The sequence below is a fragment of the Podarcis pityusensis genome (genome assembly GCF_964106645.2).
Source record: "Podarcis pityusensis genome assembly, chromosome: 16".
Taxonomy (NCBI): Eukaryota; Metazoa; Chordata; class Lepidosauria; order Squamata; family Lacertidae; genus Podarcis; species Podarcis pityusensis.
The window spans coordinates 7,619,437-7,643,944 of NC_138041.1; the positions used below are offsets into that span (position 1 = coordinate 7,619,437).

The 24,508-nt window shown below is 44.4% G+C and overlaps 1 protein-coding gene and 2 long non-coding RNA genes across 3 annotated transcripts in view; all 3 read right to left on the minus strand.

The window, feature by feature from the left end:
- The window catches only part of LOC308465213, a 266,569-nt gene extending 253,343 nt beyond the window's left edge, over positions 1-13,226 (minus strand). Inside the window, exons 1-2 of the long non-coding RNA XR_013980358.1 lie at positions 13,140-13,226; positions 12,870-12,950 (exon numbers count right to left, since the gene is read on the minus strand). This is a non-coding gene — a long non-coding RNA (uncharacterized lncRNA). The remainder of the gene's footprint in view (positions 1-12,869; positions 12,951-13,139) is intronic.
- On the minus strand, positions 11,406-12,258 carry LOC308466098. The gene is made up of 2 exons (XR_013980667.1): positions 12,034-12,258; positions 11,406-11,615 (listed from the first exon to the last, which is right to left on the minus strand). It is a non-coding gene; the product is annotated as an uncharacterized lncRNA (long non-coding RNA).
- A 6,404-nt stretch (positions 13,227-19,630) lies between the features above and the next one.
- On the minus strand, positions 19,631-23,682 carry LOC308465086 (protein S100-A7-like). Its single transcript, XM_080984921.1, has 3 exons — positions 23,595-23,682; positions 22,269-22,513; positions 19,631-19,857 (listed from the first exon to the last, which is right to left on the minus strand). Exons 2-3 carry the CDS (start codon positions 22,491-22,493, stop codon positions 19,693-19,695), a joined length of 390 nt encoding a protein of 129 aa, XP_080841047.1. The 5' UTR covers positions 22,494-22,513; positions 23,595-23,682; the 3' UTR covers positions 19,631-19,692.
- Between the last annotated feature and the right edge of the window lie 826 nt (positions 23,683-24,508).

The following is a 24,508-nucleotide window of genomic DNA, read 5'->3' on the forward strand; positions in this document are numbered from 1 at the left end:
TTTCCCAACATCAGGGTCTTTTCCAGGAAGTCTTCTCTTCTCATGAGGTGGCCAAAGTATTGGAGCCTCAGATTCAGGATCTGTTCTTCCAGTGAGAACTCAGGGCTGATTTCCTTAAGAATGGATAGGTTTGATCTTCTTGCAGTCCGTGGGACTCTCAAGAGTCTCCTCCAGCACCATAATTCAAAAGCATCAATTCTTCGGCAATCAGCCTTCTTTGTGGTCCAGCTTCTTTATGGACCATAAAGAAAGTTCTACTCGAGCCAACTAGGGATTAAGAATCGATCGGAGGAATCCATGGAAATATTAATCAAATGTAGGCTGGAAAACAAGATTCCGCTCAAAAAACAAGAAAGCTGAATATTCGAAAACCCAGTGGAGGGCATTGGTACTAGCAGTAATGGAACAGAGGGAAGACAATTCTAGGAACTGGGGTCAAAATGACATGAGAAGCCTTAATTCCTGCCCTTTGTTGGGTTAAATGTTTTTCCAATATATTTGGTTGTAAATCTGGACAGTCACATGCACCCAGTGCCGGATTTACATATAAGCTAAACAAGCTATAGCTTTAGGGCCCCACTCTCCTGGGGGACCCCAAAAAAATTAAAACGGGGAAAAACCTGGATGTCCATTTCCAAAATATAAGATAAAAAACAAATAAAATAAAACCTACGTACAGCAAGCGTGTTTTGTGTTGTGTAGGCTCCTGTGATGTAAGTAATGGGCCCCGCCTGCTAGCCTGCTCCCTAAAATATAACTGGTTTGCTCATTTCTATATACAGCGGTACCTTGGTTATAACATTTAATTTCATATTAATAAAGCTATTTATAACTATTAGTAGTTTGCATCATATATTAACACCTATTATTATTTCATGTTATAGCAAGTTTCTGGAGACTAGATTATGAGTCTTTGTCAATTGTGTTTCTAAAGGAACTTTTGTTATTGCCAAATGTGCCAATATGTTTGCATTATTAAGTTTGTTATGAATAAAAAAATCATTTTAAATTAGAGCTTAATAAATATTTCACTATTAATATACTTCTTCTTAATTGTATTTCACTATTAATATACTTCTTAATTGTATTTCACTATCAATATTCTTCTTAATTGTATTTCAGTTCAACAATTACTTTGATAAAATACATATTTTGTTATGTGCAAATGGCTTTAGATACCTATTAGGCCCCTAAATTACCGTATAGCATATATTCAACACAAAAAACAGTGACAATTTGTTGTTGACAAAGGACAGCTAGACAGATAAAGGGCCCCATTACCTTCAGTAGCTTAGGGCCTCATCAAACCTAAATCTGGCCCTGCATGTACCAGCAATGGGTAAGGATTTCTCAAACTTAGCTGAATGGCAACCAATCTTCTGTAATCAGATAAAGGCCCCGATTTATTGCCTGAAATGAAATAACATTCCAGGAGATGATATGCTTTCACCTGAGCTCTATAAGGAATGCACAGAATGGTGAGTGCCTATCCCGGCTGGCTTATTTGCTCCTAGCCAATTGCCCCCTGGATGGAAAACAAGCCTCATTTTCCCAATTTATAAGAAACAGGTTAGGAAAGATCCACAAAACTATCAGCCAGTTAGTTTAATAGACATCTCCAGAAAACTGTATGCATGGTATATCGCCTTTAAAAGTTATCATACCGGTTGTAAAGGTAACAACTTTATTCATGAAGAACAAGCGGAGCTTGGAGGAGGACGCAGTGCCATTGATCAATATTAAAATAATCTTTACGGAGCTTTTATGGATCTTCCTGTTGCATTTGATGGTACTCATCGCAATAGACTGTGGGAGAAATATCAGTTGCCAACATCAACTGCATTCCTCTGCTGTTGATCCAAGAACTATACAGCAGTATGGAAATGAGGGTCAGAGCAGGTTTAAATGGTGGTGTGACTGATGTTTCTAAAATGTCCCAAGGAGTGGACCAAGGCTGCGTTCTGGCTCCAACTCTCTTTTTTAAAAAATACGTATTTTTTATTAATTTTTCTGTTTTACAATTTAGAATATTCATTTAAACAACCTTAAGATATCATTGATTTCCCTGCTTTCCATGGTTCAATTTGCATAACATAAATCCTTGCATATTTTATATAAACTAAACCATTCAGTATTCCATTATTACTTCTATCAAAATTTATTTGCACTGTGGAATTTATGTTAATGTTGCCAACCTTTTCAAGAGTACACAATTTCCTACCATATTCAATAAACATTTTCCAGTCTTCTTCAAATGAATGTTCTTCTTGTTCTCTTATTCCAGGCATGTCCAACCAGTTGGTGGCGATCTACCAGTTGATCGCGTGGCGTCCCTGGTCACTCCAATGGTTAGATCACTGCCAGTTTTTTTTATAGTGGGAGTAGATTGCAGTCTCTTGGGAGTTGGACATGAATCTATAAGTTAGATCTGCAAGCTGCAAATATTCCATCATTCTTCTTGAGTTGGGACTTCACTCATTTTCCATTTTGGGGCTAACGAAACACAGGCTGCCGTAGTGGCATACATAAATAACCTTTTTTGACACCTGAGAATTTCAGTCTGAATTATCCCCAACAAAAAGAACTCTGGTTTTTTTATTTGGAAAAGTGCTTTTATACATTTTTTTCAATTCATTATAAACTATCTCCCAATACTCTTTTACCCTTTTACAGGTCCATCTGTACAGTGGTACCTTGGGTTACATACACTTCAGGTTACGGACGCTTCAGGTTACACACTCCGCTAACCCAGAAATAGTGCTTCAGGTTAAGAACTTTGCTTCAGGATAAGAACAGAAATTGGGCTCTGGCGGCACTGCAGCAGCAAGAGGCCCCATTAGCTAAAGTGGTGCTTCAGGTTAAGAACAGTTTCAGGTTAAGAACGGACCTCCGAAACGAATTAAGTACTTAACCTGAGGTACCACTGTATATGAAAGAACGTACCCTCGACCTCATTGCACCTCCAGCACTTATCTGATTCAGTCTTATACATCTTAGGACAGGCTTTTGTCACCTGTTTCGCCCATGAAGAGTCTTGGGCTTCTTCAGTAAAATCTCTCTCACGGTTTTGATATATATATATAAACATTCACTGGTGGCATAAACCAAAACTTAATGGGTGAAACTTCATAAACTCTTCATGGGCGTAACATCACCGACACTTCGTTTGATCAAACTTACCTTTGTTGATATCTACAGGAGCCTGGCAAAAGGAACCTTTAAAGACTGAATCTTCCTTTTGGACACAATTTGAATGAGTTTTCTGTTTGTGGCTTCTGTAGTAGATCTTGTACAGTGGTACCCCGGGTTAAGTACTTAATTCGTTTCGGAGGTCCATTCTTAACCTGAAACTGTTCTTAACCTGAAGCACCACTTTAGCTAATGGGGCCTCCGCCGCGCCGCTAGAGCACGATTTCTGTTCTCATCCTGAAGCAAAGTTCTTAACCTGAAGCACTAGTTCTGGGTTAGCGGAGTCTGTAACCTGAAGCGTATGTAACCTGAGGTATCACTGTACATCTTAGCAAGCCTACTCAGAGTTAAATACCATCTGTAAAACATTTTCAAGTAGTTCTCTTTCAAGGAATAACACGCTGTAAACTTCAGGTCGGTCTTCCAGAGTTTTCCCCACAGATTAAAGTCTATATTATGCCCTAAATCTATCGCCCAGTGTGTCACAGAGACCTTGACAAGCTCGTCTTTTGTTTCCCAATCTAATCGTACATTTTGGATAAACGCTTTTCTTTGTTTTGTGTAAGTTCTTTTTCAAATTGTGAGCTTTGGTCCGAAAAACCATTTTTCCTATCTGTTTTAAACATTTCATGTAACTGATGATATTGTAACCAGACTACTTTCCCTTGATTTCAGTTTAGGTTCCCCACCCCCCCCGCCCGGTCAAATGCAGCAATTCTCTGTTAAGTTTCCAGATGTCTATCCATATTAACTGATGTCTCCAACTCTTTTTAACTTTTGTATTAATGATTTGGTGCCATATTTAAGCAATACAAATTCTCTCTCCCCACTAAATCATTTCAAAATAAGTTATATTTACTGTGCAACCCGGCCGGAATTTGCAGAGCATAGATATCTTGCCCACCCTCGAGTCTTCTCTACTCCAAAAAGGTAGTCCCTTTGCTGCAGAACATTGCCATCCAGTGGTTCTCGGTGCAAGCTGCAACAAAGAAGTGCTAATTTCTCCTGATATACACATTCTCTGTGCAATTTTGCCTAATAGACACATTTTTGCAAAGCAATGTTGTCCTAGTCTAATGCACATCATTTTCACTAATAGGTGCATCTTGTCCCTGGTATTTTCTGTACAGAATACTTGGCCGGAGGAACAGCACTCCAAAGTTCAGAACAGCACAAATTCTGAAGGACTGATGTTTTTCAGTTTTGCATATTGTTTTGGAAGTTGAAGGTTATAGGTCAAAAGCAGCACTTTGAATTGGTACCCCACTTTGCTTGGAATTAATAGCATGATAAAAAAGCAGTTTTGGGGGGCTAGCGTGGTTGGAAGAGTTCTGTTTCTGGCTGTGGAAAAAAATGGCCAGGCCACACACACACACACACGTACACACATTGTTGCTTCATTTGTCTTTGCACACCCTCCATTGTGAAACCTGAAATTTAAGGTGTGGCAGGCAGCTTTTGAAAAGGGTGAAGCAACGGGATTTCTTTGCAGAAATCCAGACAGTTTCAGATACAGACCACCGTGGTGTGGTTCCTGTACAATCATGTCCCTAAAATGTGTCCCTTTGAAGTCGCTGGACTTTTACGCTCATAAAAATACCAGAACAGATTAGATAATAGCATTCCAGCCAACTAACACCAACACCCCTTCAATATCTTAACCTCCTTTCGTAGGGAGGAAATTGGGGAGGGGTTAACTTCAGTGGTGTTTAAAGGTAAAGGTAAAGGGACCCCTGAACATTAGGTCCAATCGTGACCGACTCTGGGGTTGCAATCCACTGTCCCTCAGACCTTGTGGGGGGCCAGACAATATGGGGGGGAATGAACGAATTCCTATGCCCCACAAATAACCCAGAGATGCATTTTAAATAAAAGCACACATTCTACTCATGTAAAAACAACAGCCAGGCCTTCTAAATCTAAATGTGTCCTTTTTACAAGGTCTGAGGGACAGTGGACCAGCCCCCTGCTGAAAAAGTTTGCTGACCCTGTTCTATCCCTATAATTCCCAGAATATTTTTTCAGCTTCTCTTAATTTTGATGTTACTTTTTCCAGTACCACATAGTCAATTATCCTACCTATCAATACTTCTCTGGTTGGAACTTCTTCTGCCTTCCCTTTCTGCTCATATAGAATCCTAGCTGCTGTTGTTACATAAATAAACAACTTTAACATTTGGGGGTAGGGGGGAGATTTCTTCCCCTATAATAACTAAATAATGGAAGGTTCTACTCCCTGAGGTTCTGGAAGAAGCAGTACTGGATTTGCGTACAAGCTAAACAAACTATAGCTTAGGGCCCCACACTCTTGGGGGCCCCAAATAAACTTAAAGGAAAAAAACTGGATGTACATTTCCAAAATAAAAGATAAAAAACAAATAAAATAAAACTTACATACAGCAACAGTGTTTTGTGTTGTGTAGGCTCCTGTGATGTAAGTCATGGGCCCCGCCTGCTAGCCTGCTCCCTAAAATATCACTTGTTTGCTCATTTCTATATACAGTGGTACCTCGGGTTAAGTACTTAATTCGTTCTGGAGGTCCGTTCTTAACCTGAAACTGTTCTTAACCTGAAGCACCACTTTAGCTAATGGGGCCTCCTGCTGCTGCTGCACCGCTGGAGCACGATTTCTGTTCTCATCCTGAAGCAAAGTTCTTAACCCAAGGTAATATTTCTGGGTTAGCAGAGTCTGTAACCTGAAACGTATGTAACCTGAAGCATATGTAACCCGAGGTACCACTGTATTGGGTGCCTACATTCTGCATGGACAACATGTGCAAATGGCTTTAAATACCTATTGGGTCCATAAATTACCATATAGCATATAGTCAACATGAAATACAGCAACAGTTTATTGTTGACAAAGGACAGCTGGACATATAAAGGGCCCCATTACCTTCAGTTGCTTAGGGCCTCATCAAACCTAAATCCAGCTCTGGGGAGAAGGGGCTGGTTTAAATAGGAAGCTGGCTTATTTATATCGAGTCAGACCGTGGGTCCAACGAGCTCAGTGTTGCCCACACTTACTTGTAGGAGCTCTCCAGGGTTCCAGGTTGTAGTGTTTTCCCAGCCCTAACTGGTGAGGCTGGGGATGGAACCTGGAAACTTCTGAGCCATGGTCCTTCCTCTCCATTTCTGCAAAATTCTGGACACTTTTTCTCTCTCTTCCAAATTCAGCAAATTGTTGCACATAGTTGTGTTGACAGCTTGGGGTGAGGAAGACAGGCAACTGCAGAGAAGACAGGCTTTATTGTTTGTTGTTTTTCCCCCCCAAGCAGGTTTCCCAATGGAACAGTGGAAATGTACTGGGAGGGAAATATACAATGCTTTCTAATACCTCTGCAAGGCAATCTGCAAGATTAAACAATCATGGTTCCTAAATTCTGCAGGGACGTGCCATTGTCTGATTCTGGTCCCACTGCTGCAAGTGAATGGCACAACTCTGTGTTGTTTGGGAAAATGCACATATTGTGGACATAAAAAAGACAAAGAATGTTAGAAGAGCCCGGTTGGTTCAAGTCCGTGGCTCATCTAGTTCCATCTAGGCAAGATGGAAGAGGAGGGCAACTGAGATGATCAATGGCCTGGAAACCAAGCCTGAAGAGGAGCGGTTGAAGGAGCTGGGTATGTTTAACCTGGAAAGGAGGAGACTGAGAGATGATAGCCATCTTCAAATCTCTCAAGAGGGAACAATCTTGTTTTCTCCTGCTCTGGAGGGTAGGACTCAAACCAATGGCTTCAAGTTACAAGAAACAAGTAAATCGCTCCCGTGCTCCAACTTGCCAGCCCCTTTTCTGAGTTCCTTTGTTCCAGAAAGAAAAGAAAAGTTACCCTATTGGGCTGAATAGGGTCTTAGTGTGTTAATTCTATGCTCCCCACAATACTCACCATATATATATATATATATATATACACACACACACACACACACATATATATATATATATGTGTGTGTGTGTATATATATATATATATATATATATATATATATGGCAGAGGGCCTTCTCAGTAGTGGTGCCTGCCCTGTGGAACGCCCTCCCATCAGATGTCAAGGAAATAAACAACCATATGACTTTCAGAAGACATCTGAAGGCAGCCCTTTTTTAGGAAGTTTTTAATGTCTGATATTTTATTGTGCTTTTAATTCTGTTGGGAGCCGCCCAGAGTGGCTGGGGAAACCCAGCCAGATGGGTGGGGTAATAATAATAATAATAAGTAGTAGTAGTTGTTGTTATATAATTTTTTATTAAATTTTCTAAATTGCATTTCAAAATATTCATTTAAACAACCTTAAATCAATGACTTCCTTTTTTTCTCTTTCTGTGGTTCATTTTGCATACCATACATCCCTGCATATTTTACATGAACTAAACTAGGCATAGGCAAACTCAGCCCTCCAGATATTTTGGGACTACAATTCCCATCATCCCTGACCACTGGTCCTGTTAGCTAGGGATCATGGGAGTTGCAGTCCCAAAACATCTGGAGGGCCGAGTTTGCCTATGCCTGAACTAAACCATTCAGTAATTAATTGTTACATCCAGCAAAACTTATTTACGCTGTTGAATTTGTCTTAATGCTACCAGCATTTTTAAATGAACGCAATCTTCACCCACATATTCAGTAAACATTTTCCAGTCTTCATGAAACGTGCATCCTTCTTGTTCTCTTATTCTATACCAGGCTTCCTTTGAAGTAAGTTCCAAGAAGAGCGATTTTACGATCCGGGCGCCCAAAAGGGAGAGGGTCATAACAGCAACAAAATTGTTTCATTGCCGAAAGGAAGGACTAACCTGTTTGTTTCCTTGCCACACAAAGCAAAGTTCACCAGGGAACAGGTTCCATTTACAAGAAAGCAAAAGAGATTGAGGCTGCTTGCTTTACAGCACGTTCCATTGGTTTTGGTGAGATTTTCTCCCAAAGAAGTGTGCATGGATGCTAGCTTTGCAACCCTGTGCACAGGGCCAGTTCAAGACTTTTTGGCCCCTGAGGCAAAGCATAAAATAGTGTCCTCCCTCCCACCAGGGAAGGAGGGGTGAGTGAACAAGAAGGAGAATCAAATCTACCTTAACCAACAGTTAAGGTGGGAAACAGAGACAGTTGTGGAAGGAAAAAGAGCCCGCTCTGAATCCTGCTGAGTGGGTACAGACCACAGGAGACCCCAGAGGGCAGGTCCCCACTATTTCCTCCCTAAGGGGGAGACCAGCAGTGCCAAGAGGTCTCTGCAGAGGTGGCCACCGATGAGATCTGACCTCCAAGGAGTGTGATCAGTGCTGGATTTAAAGGGTAAAGGGACATCTGACCATTAGGTCCAGTCATGACCGACTCTGGGGTTGCAGTGCTCATCTCACTTTATTGGCCGAAGGAGCCGGCATACAGCTTCCGGGTCCTGTGGCCAGCATGACTAAGCTGCTTCTGGCGCACCAGAGCAGCACACGGAAATACCGTTTACCTTCCCGCTGGAGCGGTACCTATTTATCTACTTGCACTTTGACGTGCTTTCGAACTGCTAGGTTGGCAGGAGCAGGGACCGAGCAACAGGAGCTCACCCCATCGCGGGGATTCGAACCGCCAACCTTCTGATCGGCAAGTCCTAGGCTCTGTGGTTTAACCCACAGCGCCACCCGCGTCCCTAGTGCTGGATTTACGTATAAGCTAAACAAACTATAGCTTAGGGCCCCACTCTCTTGGGGGACCCAAAAAAAATTAAAGGGGGAAAAACTGAATGTACATTTCCAAAATATAAGATAAAAAAACAAATAAAATAAAACCTACATACAGCAACAGTGTTTTGTGTTGTGTACGCTCCTATGATGTAAGTGAGGGGCCCCGCCTCCAAGCCTGCTCCCTAAAATATCACTGGTTTGCTCATTTCTATATCTAGGGTGCCAACATTCTGCATGGACAACATGTGTAAATGGCTTTAGATACCTATTAGGTCCATAAATTACCATATAGCATATAGTGAACACGAAAAACAGCAACAGTTTGTTGTTGACAAAAGACAGCTGGAAACATAAAGGGCCCCGTTACATTCAGTAGCTTAGGGCCTCATTAATCCTAAATCCAGCCCTGGGAAGAAGGGGCTGGTTTAAATAGGAACTGGCTTATTTATATCAAGTCAGACCGTGGGTCCAACGGGCTCAGTGCTGCCCACACTGACTTGCAGGAGCTCTCCAGGGTTCCAGGTTGTAGTCTTTTCCAAGCCCTAACTGGTGATGGTGGGGTTGCAATCTGGAGAATTCTAACCAAGAGAGTTGTAACTGTAACCAAGAAAAGCAGTAACCCAATTGAGGAACAAACAACCTTCTCACCCTCTTCACCATTGGCATGTCTAGAAGCTGGTCCTTTAGCAGTTGACGCAGTCCACTCTCACTCAGCACAAGGGGTTCCTGATGCACTCTCTCGCATGCCCATTCTCTGTGGTTCTTCTCCATAACTATTGAAAACATCGATTATGTCATGAAAGGAGCGCTCCAGTTCAGTCCGGCTGCCTGACATGTTGAACCGTCAAGAGAACTTTCAGGTGAGTCAAGGAAGTGGAGGAAATGTGGACAGACTCCAGACTCCCTCTTGAATGGCGATCAGTTGCCACAGAATCATATTTAAGCTCCATGCTCAGAGGCGGGTTCCAGAGGGATTTGGCAGTACATCAAGTTCCCTTAAACTTCCAGTGATGCCACGCCATGAGAAGTGCTAAATCGTAATTTCTACAAAGATGGTAGATAAAGGGAGGACTCACCCAGGTCACCAATTGTTCCCAATTGATGCCCCAGGAGTGTACGAGGAGCAGAAGGTTGGAACTGCATCCTGTATACCTGAAGAACTTCTCCACCCCTGATTTCAGACAAGACACTGAGGTCCAGGTCTGAGGGCCTTCTAGTGGTTCCCTCAATGTGAGAAGAGAAGTTACAGAGAGGGCCTTCTCGGTGGTGGTGCCCACCCTGTGGAACGTTCTCCTATCGTCTATAAAAGAGATAAACAATTACATGACCTTCTGTAGACGTCTAAGGCAGCCCCGTATCAGGAGCCTTTTAACGTCTGATGTTTTGTTGTGTTCTTTTCTACTCTCTTGGAAGCTTCCCAGAGTGGCTGGGCAACCCATGCAGATGGGTGGGGGACAAGTAATATATTTAATATATCATCATCATCATTATCATTAAACAAGCAATATCTATTTCTAAGGGACTCTGGAAATTATTTATTGCTTTCATTAGATGGATCAATGGTCTCGTTAGTAAAATTCAGGTCAAATTGCTATTTTGGGGGATGTTCTTAAAAGTTTGGAACAGATCAATCCATTTTGCATTACCTTTTATGGGAAAGTGCACCATGGTTTTGGTACGCTTTGGTCTTGGAATGCATTTCCGGATCGGATTAAATTTGAGAACCAAGGTACCACCGTATAATCTGAATGCTCTTGCTAATTTGAAAACCCGTCTAAAGAAACAGTGTCCCATGGACCATATTCCAGTCTTTAAAGACAGGTCCTGTGAAGATTTACCGGTAACTCTGAACATCCCATTTAAATTCTTTAAGAGCTCCGGAAAGACTCTTTCTGAACCCGGGGATATGATGATCTTCAATTTGTCAATTAATTTGTCTGGCACAGGTATTTAATGGGGGGGTGGACACTGTATTAATTTGAAAAACATTGAGCTAACCAGCCTGAAATCACCTGGATCCCCACTGAGGGCCATTTTTAAGAAACAGTGTCATGTGGACCATGTTCCAATCTTTAGAGGCAGTTCTTGTGAACATTTCAGTTCCTCAAGAGCTCATGCATTGAGCCCTTCTGGACCTGGGGATAGGATGATCTTTGTCAATTAATTTGTCAGGCCCAGGGACCTGCACTATATCTTCTGCAGTGAAGGGTGAAGACTGATCCTAATAATTTATCCAGCTGCTCTACAATTTCCCTCTCTTCCTTTCAAAAGACCTTCTATTCCTCTTCATCCAAAATTCCAGCTCCTCAACCGCCACCCAGAACCAGTTTCTTCCTTCTAACAAAAAGAAACAGTATGTTATGTTGGTCTTTAAACAAGTTTTCTATTTTCTTACTAATATCTTTTTGACACTTCTAATAGGTGTCTTGCTACTTCTCATTTATCCTACTGACATCCTCTTATCCATGAATGGAATGCTCCTGACCTGCAGTTTTTGCTCCAGCTAAGATTCTGTTACTGTGCCTCCGAAAAACACCCCATAAAAGGTGATGGATCTTTGAATCAAATCTTTATTGTCTCAGGAGGACATGAGCTTTAGAGATGGAGTTGAGTTGATGGATTCTTCACCTCCAGGTTGGTTCTTCATGGTGTGGAGTTCTCATAGGACATGATAAGCCATCTTCTTACTATATCCGTGAACTCCTTGAAGTCAACCTCGCCATCGTTTCGTTCCAAAGCCTCATCAACGACAGAAGAGGCCTTTTTGTTGTGCAGTTGGGAGAGAATAAAGAAGGAAAGATGGTTACAGTGGCTGAAACCAGTGGAAAAAGCAAGCGGTCTTCTGATGAATTCAAGCACATACAAGAGTATGATACACTTAGTCATCCTTCCTGGGATGTTCTAGGAGAGCTGTGTCTCTCCTAATGTCATGGGGCTCCCAACTCCCATTGGCCCCAGTTAGCACAGCCAACAGTCAGAGATGACAGAGGTTGTGGTCCAGACACTCCTGGGGGGGAAACACAATGGGGAAAGCTGGCTCAGAAAAATCCAAGGTTGGAAGCAGTGGTAGTTTCAGCCCAATCCTTCTATACTTAGCAGGCTGATAACCAAGAATAACTTACAGGAGGGATGGGAAATCTGCCCCCCTCCCCGAATATTCCTGGACTCTTCAACTCACAGTGACCCCAGCAGTTGACACTGCAATTCCTGCACTCAGGGACCAAAATGCATTGCAACCATTGGAACCAAGAAAACAGTAACTTGTAACATGGAATTTTTCACAGAGAACATTCTAATGCAATTTTTGTTTCCTCACTGCTAGATTTCATAACACTTTGTTAAATTTTATGCCAGATTGATTCTAACATTGGTTTTCACTTTTTAAAAAGAAAGTTTGGTCTTATCTTGGGTAAACTCTCCAGGCTTCCAGGCTGTAGTCTTTTCCAAGTCCGCTCCCACTCAGCCCAAGGGGTTCATTAGGCTGAAGCACTGCATACTAACTCGTGCCCATTCTCTGTGGTTCTTCTGCATAACTATTGAAAACATTGATTAAATGATCTTCGTCAATTAATTTATCAGGCCCAGGCTGAGATGGGAGTAATCAGCCTCCCAAATTCTTCCCGGTGTAAGGGAAGATGCAGTCTCATCCGCGGATGTGCAATAAACCACCCCCAAGTTTGTAAAGAAGGAGGGGGTGGGGGCACTGGATGGAAAGCCCCCGAGGGAGTTCAGATCTCCTGGACGCTGTCCCCGTGAGCGCACCAAGTTCCATTTCTTAAGATGAAAAGCAACAGTCTCTGGGAACGGCCATTCTAGTGGGACTGGAAGAAGCGCAAAGTGGTGCCACCTACCCCTAATTCGGAGAGTTGCTCCAGAAGGAAACTATGGTGGATGGTATCAAAAGCTGCTGAGAGGCCGAGGAGAATTAACAGGGACATGTTTCTCTTTTCTCTCTCTCAACAGAGGTCATCAACTGCAACCAAAGCAGTTTCTGTGCCAAAACTGGGCCTAAACCCCGACTGAAACGGATCCAGAAAATCAGTTTCTCCCAAAAGCACCTGGATCTGGTCTGCGACCACTCGCTCCAGCACCTTGCTCAGGAAAGGGAGATTAGCAACTGGCTCGTAGTTAGTTAGGTTTTTCGAATCCAGGGAAGCTTTCTTAAGGATTGGTTTTACCACCGCCTCCTCCAAACAGGCAGGGACCACCCCATCTCGTAAAGAGGCATTGATCAACTCCCTGGACCAGCCAGCTGTATTTCCTTTCCTTCAATGGACTTCCGACTTCACTCTTGCAGTTTAAATGGGAACACTTCTTACAAATTTTGTCAGTGTTTTTAATTAAAAGCTAAGGGTGGGGCAATGTGCTCTACGTGGGATACCTTTGAAGGTGACCTAGAAACTGCAATTAATCCAGAATGCAGCAGCTAGACTGATGACTGTAAGTGGCTGCCAGGACCATATAACACTGGTCCTGAGAGATCTGCATTGGCTCCCAGTACGTTTCCGAGCACAATTCAAAGTGTTGGTGCTGACCTTTAAAGCCCTAAACGGCCTTGGCCCAGTAGACCTGAAGGAACATCTCCACCCCCATCGTCCAGCCCAGACACTGAGGTCCAGTGCCGAGGGCCTTCTGGCGGTTCCCTCATTGCGAGAAGTGAGTTTACAGGGAACCAGACAGAGGGCCTTCTCGGTAGTGGTGCCCGCTCTGTGGAACACCCTCCCATCAGCTGTCAAGGAAATAAGCAGCTATCCTGTTTTTAAAAGACATCTGAAGGCAGCCCTGTTTAGGGAAGTTTTTAGTATTTAATGCTGTATTGTTTTTAACACTCGATTGGGAGCTGCCCAGAGTGGCTGGGGAAACACAGCCAGATGGGCAGGGTAGAAATAATAAATTATTATTATTATTTCACCTGGTTGAAGATCTTTGGCTAAACCTCAAAGTGTTGAACCGATACAGTCCGAAGAAAGCATGACTGGTTTCAAGAGAGATGACTCCCAGGAAAACACTGCATTGCTGTCCTAATAAATTGGGTAGCTCACTGATTATTGCTGGTGTGTGTGTGTGTGTGTGTGTGTGTGTGTGTGTGTGTAAAAGAATGGATCCACAAAATTCCTGGACTCTTCTTGGTGGTGTTATCAGCACCTTAAACAATTCAGCAGCATCAAGAAACTTGGCTATCTCACTGCTCGCTCCTGACCCCAGGTCAACATGTTTAAAAGCACAAGTCCCAAAACCAGCAAGAGTATTGTTAGCCCAGAAATGGAAACAAGAAGAAATTCTGATGAAAGAAGAATGGCAGACGAAATTAATGGACTATGCAGAATTGGACAGAATGGCAGGAAGGATTCGAAACCTGCGGGACCAGAGATTTACAGAAGACTGGAAGAAGTATATGAATTATTTGAAGAGCAACTGTAATCAACAAATTACGCTAGTGGGACTACAAGAAGTTTTGTAAGGGGAGATATACGAAGTGTTACAAAGTAGAAAAAGATAGAGATATTGGTAATGAGTTTGAAATGTAATAGGGAAGATAAGAAATGCATACTGAGAGATTAGATTGGAAAATTTTCAGACAGGATTGATGGAAGTCAAAAATTTGAATAAGATGTAAAAGTGTAGGAGTGCTTTTATTAATCAGAGTTCAATCCTTCCTTTACTTTGAGAACGCCTCATAAAAGTATGTTTAATTACTGTTGAAAATGATATGTTAAAAAAACTAATAAAAAATTATATTAAAAATAATAATAATAAAGTACAAGTCCCAAAACCAATCCTCCTTTGGAAGAACAGCCCATTAATCAAACATCCTAGCCGAACTCAATGCATGTACCTTTTGCACCATCTAGTGGCTCAGATCGTTGTCACGGTATGATGACAATCTTGCACAAAGCACCCAGTTTCCTTGATGCTTGTCATTAACCAAACGAGCATCCTGATTTCCTGACCTGCAGTACACGTTCTGCCTGCTCTTCTGTTGCTCTTGGTCAGGGCTGGAGTCAGATGCAGGTCAGGAATAAAGGAGGAAGATCTCCGTTGTCAGTGAAATTAACTCTTTATCCAGGGAAACAAATGTACAACTCGGCCTCATGGCCTCAGCAACATTTCTCAGTAGGTCTTGCCCCTATGGAGCAGTTGACAGGACTGGAGGTCCCGGCCTTCCACACCTCCCTAAGGCTCTGTCTCTCCCAGATGTTTCCCTTTTTTATATATATAAATACATCTTTATTGGTTTAAAATTCAACCTTACAATAAAGGTAAGTACAACAAAGTTAAGCACAGAAAAGAAAAAGAAAAAGAAAAAAGAAAAAAAATTCTCCACATCAAAAAGTACAAAAAGTTTAAAAGTAACAAGAAAAGAAAAAGAAAATAGCAATTAAAAGTACCAGATATTTATACAACATCATGTCTTATCCAATAAAGTCTTCTGTGAAAAGCTTCCGGTCGTTCTCATGATACTTTTTCTATTGTCTTGATTTTCTCACACAGTTTGTTTTATATCTTTTTCCGTATATTCCTCTAAGACGTTTATTCCATTTATTTATTATACACAAATATCATTCAATTCTGCTAGGATGGTATCATTTTTATAATATAGTCTTATGTATTCCTTAAATATTTTCCATTCTCCGTATACTTTTTGATTTAAGGTTCCCCTGACTTTTCCAGTTTGCTAGTTGAAAATACTCTATCATGAGTGTTTGCCATTTCTGTTATTGTTGGTGTTATTTCGCATTTCCAATTTCTGGCCGCCAGTATTCTCCCAGTGGTCTCTCCCAGATGTTTCCCAAGCAGCCTCAACATGCGTCTACACACCTCGGGTCCCTGCTCTGCCTTCCTCATTATCCTGCACATTCTTGGAGACCAAGGGGGAGAGGAACTTGTCTGTGCTGGTCCCGGGGGCTAACTGAGAGCCAAGGTCTGAGTCCAGTCCTAGGTCGATGGTGCGGTATGGAGGCTGTCCGTCAAAGCTGTAGCTGGTCCAAGGCGGGGAGTCGGGTAGGGTCAGGAACTCTGGCAGAAGAGCAGGACAGGGTGCAGGCAAGAACAGGCTAGCAACATCGTTGCTCCCGCAACCTGGGACTGGGCTGACTGGCTTTTATCTGCCCCGAGGCATAGGGCGGCCCCGGTCCACAGGTGACTCACCTCTCCTGGCCTGAAGGTGAGCACTCCTCCTACAGGAACTTAGTTCCCTCCATCTCTCTGCCCTGAGCCTCTGCAGCTCGGGAGAGGCTGGAAAGTTACTGGATCCGGAGGCAACCTCCTCTTCTCCTGACGGGGCTGAGAGTGGAGCACCTGCAGGCAATGGGACCTCCATCACCTCAGGAGCCAGAGCAGACTCAGCTGGTGCCTGCACCTGAGGATTCAGCACAGGTGAGGACCCTTCAGACTCATGCCCCAGCCCTGGCTCAGCTGGTTCTGGAGGCGGGGACTCCTGTGCAGGCTGGGATTCCTCAGGTTCAGCCTTTGAGTCCGATCCCAGGCCATCACACCGTCACAGCAAGAGAGGGAGACTTCCTGGATTTTTCAGCAGCCCCTTGACCCACCCACCCCCTTCTCTTCTTCAGCCTTGGAGTCTGAAATGCTCCCTATCACAGGCTCTTCCCGCACACTTCACCCTGTTGCCCCTTCAAGTATCTGGCACCTCCTCCCAGTCTTCTCCCTCTGATCTCTCCTTGGTATCCCATTACCTCTGGGGATTCGCCCAGCCTACTTGGACCGAGAACTTTGTGAACTTGGACTGTTGATAAGTGTAATAAGAATGTTAAGGTCTTATATATATAATACGTTGGGACTTGGGTGGCACTGTGAGTTAAACCACAGAGCCTAGGGCTTGCTGATCAGAAGGTGAGCGGTTTGAATCCCCGCGATGGGGTGAGCTCCCGTTGCTCGGTCCCTGCTCCTGCCAACCTAGCAGTTCAAAAGCACATCAAAGTGCAAGTAGATAAATAGGTACCGCTCCGGTGGGAAGGTAAACGGCATTTCTGTGCGCTGCTCTGGTTCACCAGAAGCGGCTTAGTCATGCTGGCCACATGACCCGGAAGCTGTATGCAGGCTCCCTCGGCCAATAATGCAAGATGAGCGCCGCAACCCCAGAGTCAGCCACAACTGGACCTAATGGTCAGGGGTCCCTTTACCTTTTACTACACGAATCCTTCTTGAAATTTTGTATTGCTTTTTGAACAGCTGTTGATGGGTGCTTTTTGCATGTCAGCCGTGATAGGAACTGTTTCATGGTGTTTGGGAATTGTTCCAATAACCATGTGTCTCAGAATGCCTCTGCGCTACATTGGAACAAGGCAAAGAATGAGCAAGGCCTTTGTGTAATGCAACTCTGCTACGGAGGCTTTCATCCTGACTTAAACATATCAGAAACTCATCCTCTTTGATGTGCCTGTTAGAGAATCATTCCGCCAGAAACAAGTAGAAGTTTCTAGAAGGTTCCAGAACATTCCTTTATATATGGGAGTGGCACTCTGAGCTTAATTAGCATCAACTGGAAGTGCCAATAAAAAGGCCACTTGGCTTCATTTTTTGCAGGCTTCTGACCGAAGTGTGCCTGTAAAATCTGCTGAAGGACCGTTCCTGTAATTTACGGCATGCAGGAGATAAGAGAGACTTTGTTTGAAAGCGTGCTGTTAATTGTTGTTTATATTAACAGTTGAAAAATATCTTTGCTACCGTAATGCTTGTACCCGGTCAGGGAATAAAATCTCTTGACCGAGACGTCACAGAGTTTGTCGAGTCATCTTTAAAACCACTTCTGTTATTGTCCACTGCTTCCGGGAAGATTACTCTGCTGAACAATTGAAAGAGGTTTTACCTACACACAAGTATATGCGCAGTGAGAGTGTGTGGACAGTAAACTTTTAATAGTGCCAAGTGTGGGGACTGTGGAGACGCAGAACTGGGACTGGAGAAGAGAGATTCTGATGGATTGGAAACTTGCTTGAAAGGAATAAGCTGTTACTATACAGTGGACGCTCGGGTTGCGAACGTGATCCGTGCGGGAGGCACATTCGTAACCCGCAGCGCCCCTTCTGTGTACATGCGGGTCGCGATTCGGCGCTTCTGCGCATGCGCAAAGCACGATTGTCCAGACCCGGAAGTAACCCATTCTGGTACTTCCGGGTTCAGCATCGTGCGCAACCCAAAAACGTGCAACCTGAAGCGTCTGTAACCTGAGGTATGACTGTACTGGGGTTGGATGAAAAGTGTTAATGTTTTTGATTGTGTGTGTTCTAATGCCTTTGTTAACTTACCTGTTATTGTTCTACAGGGAAGCTGCGTTCTGCTGCCTGTTCGTTTATCTGGGAACAGATACCTTGTTCTTGGAGAGAGGTAGTGTTGCTGTTTTTTTGGGGGGAGCGGGGAATCAGTTGTTATGCCTGTGGCCCCTTCTAAACTTTGCATCCAGCAGGGTTGCAATTCCTGGAATAGCCAGGCTAGCTTCCTGGTGTGGTAATGGCCTAAGTATGGGTTATTAACATAACAAAAGAAGTGGCTCAGCAACACAGGGCAAATGGCTGCAGGGGGCGGCCTTCCTCAACTAACTGGTGGTGAGGAAGACAGAGCAGGTAGCAGGCTGGGAAGCCAGAGTCAGAGCCAGGCCTGATTTCAGCTTGAATCCAAGGCTGTGGCTATGTGAGAAGCAAGAGCCTCTTGGGCTGTTAATGCTGTGAGCCCCTCCATCGTAGACTCAGCCAGAGGTCAGCAAACTTTTTCAGCAGGGGGCCGGTCCACTGTCCCTCAGACCTTGTGGGGGGCCGGACTATATTCTGAAGAAGAAAAATCAACAAATTCCTATGCCGCACAAATGACCCAGAGATGCATTTTAAATAAAAGCACACATTCTACTCATGTAAAAACACACTGATTCCCAGACCATCCGCAGGCCGGATTTAGAAGGCAATTGGGCCGGATCCGGCCCTCGGGCCTTAGTTTGCCTACCCATGACTCAGGCTTTATATATGTGTGAATAAACTATATATCTTAAAGAGACCACAGTCTCTGCTGTCCCTCATTCCAAGGAAACTGAACCCTGGGTAAGCTCCTGGAACCCCTGGAAATTGGGGAAATTGAGGAAATACGTTTGCATTTTGATTATAGTGGTGCCCCGCAAGACGAATGCCTCGCAAGACGAAAAACCCGCTAGACGAAAGGGTTTTCCGTTTTTCGATGCGCTTCGCAAGACGAATTTCCCTATGGGCTTGCTTTGTCTTGCGAGTCTTGCGATTTTTTTCGCTTCCCCCCCCCCTTTTTCTAAGCTGCTAAGCCGCTAATAGCCTTTAGCCACTAAGCCGCTAAGCCTTTAATAGCCGCTAAGCCGCTAAACCGCTAATAGCGCTAATCCGCTAAACCGCTAATGGGCTTGCTTCGCAAGACAAAAAAAACGCTAGACGAAGAGACTCGCGGAACGGATTATTTTCGTCTTGCGAGGCACCACTGTATTACAGAATTAAGCATTTCCTTCTGTAAGAAAATAATAATAACAATGTTACTTTTTATAGGCCGATGTATGTAATGGTACTGCTGGTTTTTCCTGTTATGATCAGCCATTCTATTCTGTGTGTGTTTTTCCTATTATGAATTCATGGTAATGGATTTTGGTTTTTTAAAAAGGTATGTTCCATTGAGAAGTGGTTTGATTACCTTCATGGGAGGTTTTTAACAGAGGTTGGGCAGCCCACATTGCAAGGAGCCAGACTAGATGACCCCGGGGGTCCCTACCAATGCTACAATTCTATGAACAGATGCTTTAGGGTCACATGTCTCGTGCAAATCCTTTATTTGGCAGGTTTTACAACAGGCAGTACCAATTTATGGGGGGAGCTCAATCGTGGTCTGGGCCACATCGGTCCTCGCCGTGACTCAGGCGATGGGTATCGTCTGCCAGGAGAGCAAACACTTTGGTGAACTCCTCAAAAGTCAGTTGTCCGGTCTTGTCAACATCTGCCTTTTTGAAGAGCTCTTTCATGTAGTCTGGGCGGTTTCTGTTCTGTAAGGGAAGATGGGGAGAACTAGATGAAACTTTGGTTGGCAAATGCTCCTCTGAAAACATCATGATCTGCCTTATTCTTTGACCTTAGGGGACCAGATATGGCGGGACTACAATTTCCATCATCCATCACCACTTAAAATAAAAACCATGATATAGCTCTCAAGGCTATATCCATTGACGACAGATTGCTGTTCTACAGCTCCCTCTGGTGTCACATTTTTATAACATATTTTTAACGTTTTAACTGACCATTGTAAATAATAATAATAATAATTTATTTTTATACCCCTCCCATCTGGCTGGGTTTTCCCAGCCACTCTGGGCGGCTCCCAACAAAATATTAATAGTAATAGAAAGTGATAAAATATCAAATATTAAAAACTTCCCTAAACAGGGCTGCCTTCAGATTTCTTCTCAAAGTCGTGTAGTTATTTATCTCCTTGACGTCTGAGAGAGAGTGTTCCACAGGGAGGGTGCCACTACCAAGAAGGCCCTCTGCCCAGTTCCCTGTAACTTGGCTTCTTGCAGTGAGGGAACCACCAGAAGGCCCTTGGCGCTGGACCTCAGTGCTGGGCTGAACGATGGGGGTGGAGACCCTCCTTCAGGTATACTGGAGGATTAGTCCTGATTAGTCCTGTCAGTATTTTGCAGGAGGGATAAAATAAAATAAAATCCTTCCAGTAGCACCTTAGAGACCAACGTAAGTTTGTTATTGGTATGAGCTTTTGTGTGCATGCACACTTCTTCAGATACACTGAAACAGAAGTCACTAGACCCGTATATATAGTGAGAGGTGAGGGGTATTACTCAGAAGGGTGTTGGGAATGGGTGATTGGCTGATAGGTTTGGTAAATCAGTTGACGACTGTTAACGACTGCAATTGGTCTTACAGGAAAAAGCAAGGGGTGAGATGGCCAAAAATAGCTTTATCATGTATAATGAGATAAGAATCCAGTGCCTCTATTCAGACCAGGTCTCTCCATGGTTTTGAGTTTGGTAAGAAGTCCCATTCCCACCACCCTTCTGAGTAATACCCCTCCCCACCCTCTCACTATATATAAGGGTCTGGTGACTTCTGTTTCAGTGTACAGTGGTACCTCAGGTTACAGATGCTTCAGGTTACAGACTCCACTAACCCAGAAATAGTACCTCGGGTTAAGAACTTTGCTTCAGGATGAGTACAGAAATCGTGCGGCGCCAGCGGGAGGCCCCTTTAGCTAAAGTGGTACCTCAGGTTAAGAACAGTTTCAGGTTAAGAATGGACCTCCAGAACAAATTAAGTTCTTAACCTGAGGTACCACTGTATCTGAAGAAGTGTGCATACACACGAAAGCTCATACCAATAACAAACTTATCTAAGGTGCTACTGGAAGGATTTTTTTAATTTTATTTCAGCTACGGCAGACCAACACAGCTACCTACCTATATCTAGAATTGTAGGAGGGATGTAGGTGCATACTAAAAGCTCACCCGCCAGGACTCCCCATTTGGCCCCACATGGCCTTTTGAGGGAAGCTATGCCCAGCAGCCCTGCAACTAAAATCATACATAATGTGGGGCGTTGGTGTGGCAGGGAAGGCTTCAAAGGAAGAATCAGGGATTTGAAGTGGGCCCCCAATAGTTCCTTGGGGACCACAGTTTGGTTAAAGGTGCTGAGAGTTGCTAGGGGACCCCCTTTTCCCCTCACAGCACTACAGTTCCCAGGGTGGTTTAACAGTCCATCCCTTTTCTTGGGGAACTCAGTAAAGACCAGGTCTCATCTAACCTCTGCATCACCTTTGTGCAAGCAAATCAGGATGAACTCTCGGCAAACAGGTCATCCGGATGGCCCCAACATTACAAGAAAGCTAGCATCTTAAAAAGCAAAGACATCACCTTGCCAACAAAGGTCTGTATAGTTAAAGCTATGGTTTTCCCATTAGTGATGTATGGAAGTGAGAGCTGGACCATAAAGAAGGCTGATCGCCGAAGAATTGATGCTTTTGAATTATGGTGCTGAAGGAGACTCTTGAGAGTCCCATGGACTGCAAGAAGATCAAACCTCTCCATTCTGAAGGAAATCAGCCCTGAGTGCTCACTGGAAGGACAGATCCTGAAGCTGAGGCTCCAATACTTTGGCCACCTCATGAGAAGAGAAGACTCCCTGGAAAAGACCCTGATGTTGGGAAAGATGGAGGGCACAAGGAGAAGGGGACGACAGAGGACGAGATGGTGGGACAGTGTTCTCGAAGCTACCAGCATGAGTTTGACCCAACTGCGGGAGGCAGTGGAAGACAGGAGTGCCTGGTGTGCTCTGGTCCACGGGGTCACAAAGAGTTGGACACGACTAAACAACAACAACCTGACTCCTGATTTTTTGCATACACATTTGCACCACCACCACCACCATTTCCTTTGGCTTCACTCACACAGGCAGCCAGGAAAGTGGGAGCTTGGCTCTTGAGAAGCTCCGTCATGTCCTTGAGGCTCAAGAAGTCATCCTTGCCTTCCCGAGGAGCGAATTGATGGTAGATGTTCACAATGATCTCGAGCGCCAACTCCAGAGTGCAGTGAGGCAAACTATCCGATGTACTCGGAGCCTTGGGATGGGTAACCGGGGGCTGTTGGTGGGTACTCGGAGGATGGGTTGCCATTCTCTGCAATCTCTGCTGACCTGGAAGACGCATGAAACTGTTAAGATATTCCGTTCCACCTTAAGAGGAACAGGCATGACTGTTGTGTGCCACATGCCTGTTTACATTCCAGCACAGCTTGCTGGGAACTTCCGTTTGTGTATAGCTTTTGCTTATGCTTCTTGCTTTGGACATGCAAGGAGAGCAGACATGTTTTTCTTTGTCCTGATGTATGCTAAATAAACTGCTGTGAATATGCTTTACATATGCCTCTATCTGCCCTTCTGTTGCGAAGAGGTTTTTTACTCTGCTGGCTTGCGTGCTCAGCTTCTGAAAGGTTTCTGAAGCCCTGAGTCACAGTTTGATGCAGAACCAAGGACTGGAGTTTGACCAGCAACCGGCTGGCAGGCTGGAGCCAGCTGGGGGCCTGCCAATTGCCCCCGTTCCCTTGGACACATCTCAACAGAAACGTGTTCATAATCATGGGCCTTTTTGGCCACTAAAGCTATTAAGAATTTAGGAAGCCGCAAGGCAGCAAGATATTCCAGTTCAGCCACCAGCAGCAGATAAGGATGTGTGAATATGTCCGTTTTGGTTTCTCAGTTCTCCAAAAGACTATACATTGAAAATACTATGATAACACTGAGAACAGTCATGGCTTCCTGCCCATCGCCCCTTGCAAAGAAAGAACCATGGCAATTGTAGATTGTTAAGGCTGGAAGTCTCTCCTTGTTCCTGTGTTTCAGTCATGTTCCACAGGAATACCTTGCAGGCTGTCCACACCCAGATGTTGTTGTACGAACAGCTGTGGAGGCTGCAGGGCCTGAGAGGAACATGCCCAGACCCCTGGTCCCTCTCACAGAACTCTAGGTTAGGTAAAATCATCACCTAACTCTCCGAAATTATAAAGACATCCTAAAGGACTCTGCAAATGAGGCAGAAAAGCAGAGGCCTCTTTTGTGGGGTAAGGAAACATTTGAGAAACTATTACTACTATCATCATCATAAACGCCACCACATTTATAACTCGCCCTTTACCACCAAGTTACAACCATTTAAGATTTTAAAAACAGTTAAATCAGATTACAGGCACAGGAACAGGTGGAACCAGAAAACACACACCTTGGGTGTCAAAGGCCAGGTGAAGAAAGCTGTAAAGTTGTACAGTAAGCCTGCAATTTACACAGGGGTTACGTTCCGAGGATTGCGCCTAAAGCCAAAATTACATATAGTCAAAACACATTTGGTTCAATGGCGGCTGGGTTTGCCAAAGTCCCCTTTCGGCCACTTAAAAACATATTGCCAAAACTTAGATAGGTTGAGGGCTTACCAGGAAGCGAAAAGCCAGATCCACCTCTGTGAGGCGGGAATTCCACAACTTTTAGGGGCTCCCACAGAGAAGGCCCTCTCCTGGAGTACCACCACCCCAAACTTCTGAGGGAGGGGGAGCTACCAAAAGGGTCACCTCTGCTCATTTTATCATGGGGGGGAGTCCTTTATGGAGGAAGAGGGCCATTCAGATATTTGGCGCCTAAGTCGTTTAGGATTTTAAACACAAATGGGCGGGCCCTGAATTGGGCCCAGAAACAGACCAGTAGCCAATCCAACGCTTTTAGAACAGACCTTATGTGACATCTAAAGGCAACCCCAGCCAGCGGCGGAACATTTTACCCCGCTGCCCAGGGCGGGCACGGACCCAAGGGGGGCAGGGCACAGAGGGTGCCCTCCCAGGCGCAGGATAGCCACTCTGGTGCATGGAGCGGCACGCGTGCCCTGCAACCAGGGGCGGAACGTGTCACCGATGGCGGACATTTGGCGTGCTGCCCACCCGCAACTGCCAAATGTCACCCCCCTCAGCGAAGACACCCAGGGCGGTACGCCCCCACCATAACCCCCTTCCTCCACCCCTGACTCCAGCCACTGTGTTTTGGACCTGTGGAAGTTTTCTGAGACATTTCCAGGGGCAGCACCATGTACCGGTTATTGCAATCACTGGAGGACAGGTTTTGGCGCAACACTTCTCTAAAGAGAGGGGT